Source organism: Excalfactoria chinensis, chromosome 21 (assembly GCF_039878825.1).
Source record: "Excalfactoria chinensis isolate bCotChi1 chromosome 21, bCotChi1.hap2, whole genome shotgun sequence".
Classification (NCBI taxonomy): Eukaryota; Metazoa; Chordata; class Aves; order Galliformes; family Phasianidae; genus Excalfactoria; species Excalfactoria chinensis.
The window spans coordinates 3,390,347-3,398,676 of NC_092845.1; the positions used below are offsets into that span (position 1 = coordinate 3,390,347).

Genomic DNA, 8,330 nt, shown 5'->3' on the forward strand with positions numbered 1-8,330 from the left:
AGTGCGACTCGGGAGTGTTTTGTTCTTTTTATTGTCCTGCCTGCTATCCAAATACACAGAGAGGGTCTCTTCAGGTACCAGCCAGGACCTTCTCCTCCCAGGATATAACCTGCCTTTAATGCTGCCCTTGTAATAAACCAACTCTTTCCTTGTAATAAACCAAACTCAACTGGCAAAGTGAAAGACGTGTCCAAAAAGCATCTAACGATGATGTTGTATAAAACACCACAAGGTGTGGGACTACGGGACAGCTCTTCTTTACCACCCGAGGTAGCTCACAAGGAACTCTTTACTCCCTTTTTGGCTCAACGTTGCACCATCAGAAGATAATCAGCACTTCACAAGGGCTGGGAGGAACAGGGCCAAAGTGGGAGAGGGGTTCAGTGACCTTACCTAAAAACCACCCTGGGTTTTAGTGCCGTGATCAGCGACGGAAACTGCAGGGACAGCTCCTCTGTTGCTGCGGATCTAGAGTTAGGATTATGCCCCCAAGTGCCCCGAGGCCAAGCGAGATGGCCTAGGGAAAATGAAGACACTCAGCAGAATGAGAGGAGGAGGTATTTGGGGATATTAAGAGTTTAAGGTGCCCAGACTACAAGCGTGCTTCAGCTGCAAGATGTGCTCAGGTTGCCAGACTCAGCTCTGTGAGGACTGCATTGTACCAGCTGGCTAAAGTTGAAACTTGCTCTTAATAAAGGAATTTTCAACACAGGCCAGTTAGAAATCCAGCCTGGACCTGACTTAAAAATGGAGACATTCCTATGATTTTTAGCAACACAAACTGCAGCAGAACATAAGCAGGGGGAAATTCAGTACATAAGCATGCCTTGAGATTCACAAGCACTTTGTAGTATTTAGAAGCAGTCGGTGTAGCAAAATTTGTCAGCTCTTGCAAGCAATAAAGGCTCCATTGCAGCAGGGATGTAACAACATCTCCCATACAAAAACCCCCTCCATCTTTCCCCACGTCAACTTAAAGTACAACCCTACCCTGGCCAATGTTTCTGCCTGTTTTTTCCTCACAATCTGGTTCTCAACTCATCTACGTTCGAAGCCAGAAAACTAATTGCACTCTGTTTAAGCCACTATGATTCAGAAGGTACATTTGCATAGGTACCATTGAACTTACAGTGTATTTCCTGTGAAGAAACGTGTCATTTACAATAAATACTGACTATTCAAATAGGTGACTAAGCACAAAACAGAGTTACAACAGACTAGGAGAAAATAAAAAGGAATTTTCTCTCTATTCCTCTAGATGGTGCTGCAATACAGAATAAGACAACCAATACAACTGCAAGGATTATTTTACAAAGCTGTGTCCCACCCAGAGGGCTACGCATCCTATTTACTTTGCTTGCCTGTTTGCATCCAGCTGTCTTCCTATCAGAGCATCCCCCAGAAACAGGTTAAAGGCATACCTTGTCCTACTGGCTCTCCTGTGGCTGCTGAACGCGGCTCCACAGGTTATTCCTATCACTCTGTGTGCTTGAGGAGTAAACCTGCTGCACAAGGCAAATGGAAGGAACTAAGAATTTCAACTCTTGCTACGTGAAAGGGAGGGGACAGGGGATGCTTATACTTACGTTATACAGCCTCCCAGTTTAGGAGTACTTCAGGATTTCTATTCTCAGCTCCCTCCTTCAGAAGCAGGTCTGACCATAGCACAGGGACTCATCCTCCTACTACACGTTTTTATCTGTTTTAATGCATCTCCTGCTACTCTGCATCTGCCCTGGCAGCCCAAAGGCCAAAGGAACCTATTGAGCGACAACTACACTAATTAAACTCTCCCTGTTTAACACCTACAGTGACTTCCTGGGCTGTGGTGGAACATCATCACCTTAAGATGAAGATATTCCCAGTCCTGTGGGTCAGAGTAACAATACACATACCCTTTATGTCTGCAATGGAGAACTAGCATATTTTGCAAATAAAGGCGGTGGTGACAGCAGCTAAGAAATGACATTAACAGTTACAAAGCCATTAACGTGATGATGGAACTGAAACTTGGGAAGGAGCCGTGCTGCCCGCACCCCCTGTGCCCTTTGCTCAGCATGCTTCAAAAGGAGAGTCCTTTAACAAATGGGCTGGCAGCTCAGAATGAAGTCATGAGGCCAAAGTCAAGGCTGTACAGAGTCCAAGGCAAATGGAAGAGAATTTACACTTCCCCATATTTCCTCCTGACGGCGTAGAGCTCCCCCTCAAACCTGGCTGGCACGACGTGGTCCTTCTGTCTTCAGAGCCCCTGCAAGTGAGAGAATTCCCCATGGAGTGCAAGTCATTGGAATGTGCTCGTGGAAGGGTCGTGCCACCATCAACACAATGCCCAGAGGGACACCAACAAGACTTCCAGGGATCAAGATTCCAGTTTTCTGCACGTAAAACCCTCCCACAGCAGATATTTCCACTGCAGATTCCTGTCCTTCCTCCTGCATACAGCTCCCTATCTGCAGGGGACAGTCACTATTTCCAACCCCTGAGGATTAGGTATAGGAGGAGTAATTAAATCATGGCCTGAATGCTACCGTTCAGTGATACTTCAATTGCTTCTGAGGTCACTATGGAAGCTCCAGACAAGGAACAAAAACTCGAGGGATCTCTGCTCTGCCATCTCCCCAGCACCACATAATCCTGACCCACAGCAGTAAGGCTGAAGGGTGGACAGGCACAAGCAGCAATTCACTGCTCCCTCATCACTTACCTTAGTGCTGTGCACTCTGCAGATGCCTCTCTGCTATTCCTCTACAGGCACGGCACAGTTTTCCTTGTTTTCTGATGGAATTGCAAGGTAGTCTGTCCTGTAGTCAGAAAAGAAAGATGAAAGCATAACCTGAAGTGAGTAGTTCAAGTCCATTCACTTCTTCAGAGATGCTGAATTCGCTGAGGTACCTCTAAGGTAACAAATACCACTCACAGAAGATCCTTGGCATAACCAGAAGCAGATGCTGAGCCTTACCCTACTGTAATACCCCATGCATACAGCTTTCCTACCACGTTCAAAGAGCACTGTTAGTTAAGCTGAGAAAGTACAAAGATAGGAATAGGCCAGCATAAAAACTGGGACACCTCTGCTCTGTCAACTTGCCAGAATTACCCTCCTCTTCTGCTTTATCGCAGTATAGACTATAGACTCGTGAGTCAGATCTCTAGAAGTGGGCCTTAAAGGAAAGCATCTCCACGTGGTTCAAATCGGGCCACCTTGGAATCCTGCCCACCTTGGCCACCCTCCCTACAGTGCACATCATTCCTCCCTTCCCAGTGCACCAACTCTTTGGGTACTCCCTTCCGGTGCAATGAGTTCAGACACAGCACACCTCAGCTAGAAATGTGCAATAGCAAAGTTCAGCCTTCTTGCATTCTGACCTGGATTGAGACACCTGACGGACCCCTCTGGAGAGATGTCACACTTACGCATTTTCCTGGGCAGCCTCCTCTGCCTTAGAGACTTTCCTGTAGCAATAGACCATTTCTATCAGTAGCCACAAGGTGAGGAAGACCAGCAGAATGTACATCATGATTTCAGAGATGACCGAGGTGAAGTCTTCTCCAGCTGTTAAGAAAATGAAACCGTCTCTGATCATTTACATGCAGCTGTTGGAGCTCGGCAGCTCCATTCAGACCTTCCCACCCTCATCTCCTCCTTCTTAACCCACTTCATCACACAGTCCCAACTGCCACCACACTGTGATGGATCAAAAGACAGCAAATAGGTGAGGCTGCCAATAAAACAGGGCAGCAGCAATTTCAGGGCATGTTTCCACTGGTGTCAAAGATGCACAGGCTTGTTGGTGTCTTGTGTTCTCTGCAACCTACACATTCATACAGATTGCTCACCGTGAGCCTATCTCAGATGTACATACCCTTTCCATGTCTTATTTGCTGCAGTTTGCTTGAGTGTGCTGTGCCAACAGTGATTTGGAGAGAGATCAAAACAGACACTCACAGGGAAGAAAGGAAGGGAAGGCATAAAATAAGAAGGTGGGGGATAAAACTCGTCCCTCTCAGGATTCCTATGGCCAAGATCTCAGCACAGAACTGGGCAAAATCAAGAGCAATGGTAAGACAGAAGAGCAGCGCAAAGGGAAGGAGGATGCAAGAGACTGAAATCAAAATGGAGAATGAGTTCAGAGAGGGAGGGGGTGGAAGTGAGGAAGGAGCAGCTGTGGGTAGCCAGGCAAAATCTGTGCTGTAGCATCCCTGAGCCACCAGGGGAGAGAGGTGAGGGCTCTGACAAGAGAAAGTGGAAACCTCTGCTTGACACGACTGTCTGACAGCTCAGTCATCCTCCTCCTGCAATGCAACCCAAATCCCATCCCTGTATAAAACACATGTGGCCAGTTAGGACACGACACGATTTCTGCCAGCCCTCCATACCCTCTTCCACCACGGTGAGGTGGATCAATCTGGAGCTTGTGAAGAGAGGCCGGTGAATCTCAAACTCAAACTCCCGAGTGATGTTACAGGTGTAGATACCCGAGTCATTCAAGGTGACATTTAACACAGTGATGGACACATCCTGCATGTCTTTACTCCCATTCCATTGTATCCGACCACTGAAGCGGCTTGGAAATTCATGATTCATTTTCCTGTGCTCGTAGATCTGCGAGGGGACAGGAAGGGATATTCTGATTAATAGCTGACTTCAGTCTCAAGACAACAACACAGCATACCCAAGGAACTCCGCTCTCCACTGGCTGCATGTGTGCATGTTCTGGGATATGGCCTTCCTGGGATCAACACATGTCCTTATTTTGTTATTCCTTACCTCAAAATCTCAGCCTCCTTTACCAAAGAATTACTTCCATCACGGAAGTAACAAAGCAGAGGCAGAGAGCAGCAGAGACACATATGGACAATGGGCAAGAGATTATTTGCTGTCTTGCCTGGCCCTACTTAATCATGATGAAACGAAGGCACAGATCTAATTCTTCACGCTTGGATAAAAGAGCTACTGAAACCTTATTCTCAGATATACCATTCTTGTAAGGTTCCCATTTTAATTCACCCTGAAAACTAATTTTACCTTTTCCTGACAGGGATCCAAAGCAACTCGCTCAGATCCTCCCACAGTCAGCACACCACTGGTTTCTTTGTGGCAAAAAAGAATTCAGCTCTGTCCTACAGATTTAGCAGAGCCTGATTTAACCTCCAAAGAACAGCTTCTGAATTCAGAAGCATCCCAAGAAATAAGAGTCGATCAACGTGGCTGGATGTCATTCCATGCTTCTGTTTTCCCTCCTCAATCCCTTTGTATATTGGATGATACACATTCAAGGAAAGAAACTGGAAATTGACATTTGTGTACATACAACCCAAAACGTCTGAACTCACCAACAGATTCTAGCTTTTCCTGCCATGGGTACCTGCTGCACGCTAATCAGCTCAGCTAATCAGCTCAGCAAGGAAAAGATGCTTTAGTTACTGCTCAGCTATAGAACCTTTGGGTAAAAATACCATACAAACTGAAGATCTGGAGTTTGGAGCTGATTTTAGTTACCAGCTCATTTCTCCTCTATGATGTTAAAGCAGCCTGCTGGGCATCCCTAAAGACTTTGAATGAAAACATGGCATAAACCTTGTCGTTATGTCTGGGTCTCTTCATCAAGGATCCCATGGCAAAGCAAACTCACACTCTTCATATTAAATCTTTTGGCTTCTCCTGTGAGTTCTCTGGACTGCATGGCCTACCAAAGCAAGGGCTCAGCTACCCAAACATACATACGGGTTCATCTTTGCCACCCTCCGGCCTGTAGAACCATTCCACCACTGTGCTGGCTGTGACCTCTTCCCTTTTCATGCAGGAGATGCAGAGCAGCTTCATGTCCGTCCCCTGGACCGCCTCTGTCTCTGATGGAACTTCAACACATACTGCAGAACAAAAGCCAGCTAGGAAAAAAGCAGTGGAGGAAAAGTGAGCAAGGATATGAGAGAGAAACACAGAGGCTGCAGTTATCCACACACATCGTCCCCCAATGGAAAACCCTTTGATTCGTTACCCTCTGCTTCTCTTCCTTCTCTGAGATATAAATAATGCATCATAATTAACAGAAGGTGATCAATTCATGCAGATTCACCTCTCCAGCATCTGCTTTGTTACAACGTTTAATTCTTCCCGTAGTAGTTGATGCTGTTTTGAAGGCATGGCTCATTCTTTCTCCCACATGCTGAGCGTGCTCCCATTCCAGCAGCAATTAAAGTCTAGGATGAGAGAAAGCCCAGAATTCAAGCATGGAGGAACGGCTTCCTCTTTGTGTGAGTTGAAAGGTGGGTGTTTTTCATCTGGCAGAGTGCTCAAAACAAAGGGTTAAGATTCTCCATGCTTCCTGTTTCTAGGTTTCGTAAGCAGTCCTGGAAATCAAGGGCTTGGACTTGAGTGCATTTGGCAGCTGGGGGAGTTATTGATTTTACGTGCACTCCGCTTTAAAACGCTTCCAATCAGATCTGTGCAAACATGGGCAGCTATAAAGCACAGCTCTCCCAAACGAGACCAAAAAAATCACAGTCTGTGAAGGCAAATACTTGATATGAAACCCAGCGCGACATCTCAAGACCAAATCCCTGCTGACATTTGTCCCCTGGGCTAAACAATGCTGGGTTCCGTCTGTCCCACCCTGTCTCCAAAGCCTCGAGTGCAGCTCAGTGGAGATGCTGACTTCGCTGCTGCTCCCTCCTCTCCAGCCTCTGAGATTCCATTAACCCTCAACTCTCGTGCACTGTGGTTTTCCTGGGACCTATCCTGGAAACAGCCCCTTTCTTCCACATCACCTCTATGGATAGCAACAGTTTTCTGTGAGGAATAAAGGAACAACTACTGGGTCGTGCTCTACTCCAGCTACACTAAATGCACACACACGCATGCAAACAGAGCTGTACGTATCCATGCGTATTAAACTGAGCTGTATTAGCAACACTAACAGCACATCTTTGGACTGCACATCAACGGCAATTAAAACCCAAACGTTTCCTTCAGGTTACAAAGCCTGCACAGAAAAGCAGCACGCTGAGTGTGCACTGCATGTGGGTTCGCTGTAATTTAACTGCATGTTAAATTACATGGCACATTTTACAACAAAAGCCAACAGGAAACAGCGAGGAACTCGCAGGCGTGTGCAAGAACACGCTTTCTGCCAGAAGTCCACTTAGCAATATCACATTTCTTTGCTCATATTAACTCCATTAGCTTGGTATTAACTCCATATCCATGTCATTCCCTTCTCTCCCTGTAAGCAAAACAAAAAGCCGCTCCGAAGGCTGGGCTTTGTGACAGCGTTAAAGGAACCCTGCGAGGAAAGAGCATCCTACAAGCACGGGGTTTGGGAAGAACGCTCCCGAAGGCAGCACGCAATGGAATCACCTACCCCAAACCACCAAAGCGGCCGAAGACGCGCAGATCAGCCGTGGCAGCGCAGCCATTGTTCCAAGCGAGGAGCGCATCCTCCGAGCACGGCTCCTTCTGCAAAAGCTCCGACGCAACAGGATGCTCCGCAGGCGGCACGGAGCCGCGGTCCGGCGGCAGCACCACGGACAGGGGCCGGGGAAGAGCCGGGCTGCTCCGGGCGCAGCAGGTGGCTGCCGGAGAGCCCCGAAGCGCTCCGCCGGAGCTCAGCCTCCCTCGGCCGGCAACGGCTGCGCCGAGCTCAGCCTCGCCCGGGCGGGGGGCCCGGCTCACGGCAGGCATGCGCGGGCCCTCCCTCACCGCCGGCCCCGGCCCCAGCGCGGGGCTCCTCCCGGTCGTGGAGTGGCAAGCTCGGGGTTCATCTGTTCCCCACCGGGCTCTGCTGGAGTCAAAGCACGGCCCCCCCCTCCCCTTTTTCCCTCTTGGGTGGATATTAGCATCATTTCTTTGTCTCGGAAATAAAGCCAGATAAAGAGCTGGGGGAGAGTTATCCGTGCGAGGTCAGCGGGAGGGCTTTGCCTGTAATGAGTTTAATACTAGCATTTGTACGGCTCTGAAGGTCACCGTTGGAAATACTGGGAAATCCTCTCCTCATGTTCCAGTCTGATTCCCAGGAGCTCAGTGCCAGCAGCAGGCTGGGCTTTCTCGGCTTGGACTGGAGCCACAGCACCCAGAAGGGCTCCAACTCTGAAGGTCACAGCGGGCAGAAAGGGAGAAATGAAGCACTCGTTAAATGGGCTCCCTCTTCACAACGCATCTGTGCTGATGGCAGCTCAATCCACAGCACAACCTATTGAATGAAACCCGGCCAATTCCATCAGACAATGGCATGGAAGCAACTTCCTACACCAACACCCAGGAGTGCGTGTTGGACACATGAGAACCACCCAACAAGAAACAGCAGCCATATGAAAGCATTGGCTTCAGCCCT

General features: G+C 48.3%; 1 protein-coding gene across 1 annotated transcript; it reads right to left on the reverse strand.

Moving 5' to 3' along the window:
* Positions 1–8: 8 nt before the first annotated feature.
* Positions 9–7,677, reverse strand: SCN3B (sodium voltage-gated channel beta subunit 3). The gene is made up of 6 exons (XM_072354908.1): positions 7,362–7,677; positions 5,726–5,889; positions 4,378–4,603; positions 3,415–3,553; positions 2,705–2,801; positions 9–2,248 (listed from the first exon to the last, which is right to left on the reverse strand). Exons 1-5 carry the CDS (start codon positions 7,435–7,437, stop codon positions 2,738–2,740), a joined length of 669 nt encoding a protein of 222 aa, XP_072211009.1. The 5' UTR covers positions 7,438–7,677; the 3' UTR covers positions 9–2,248; positions 2,705–2,737.
* Positions 7,678–8,330: the final 653 nt, after the last annotated feature.

Coding starts and splice junctions, on each gene's coding strand:
- SCN3B (XM_072354908.1), bottom strand. CDS start 7,437: ATGCGCTCCTCGCTTGGAACAATGGCTGCGCTGCCACGGCTGATCTGC. Junction 5,890..7,361: donor GGCCGCTTTGGTGGTTTGGG/GTAGGTGATTCC, acceptor CTTTTTTCCTAG/CTGGCTTTTGTTCTGCAGTA. Junction 3,554..4,377: donor CCTCACCGTGGTGGAAGAGG/GTATGGAGGGCT, acceptor TTTTCTTAACAG/CTGGAGAAGACTTCACCTCG.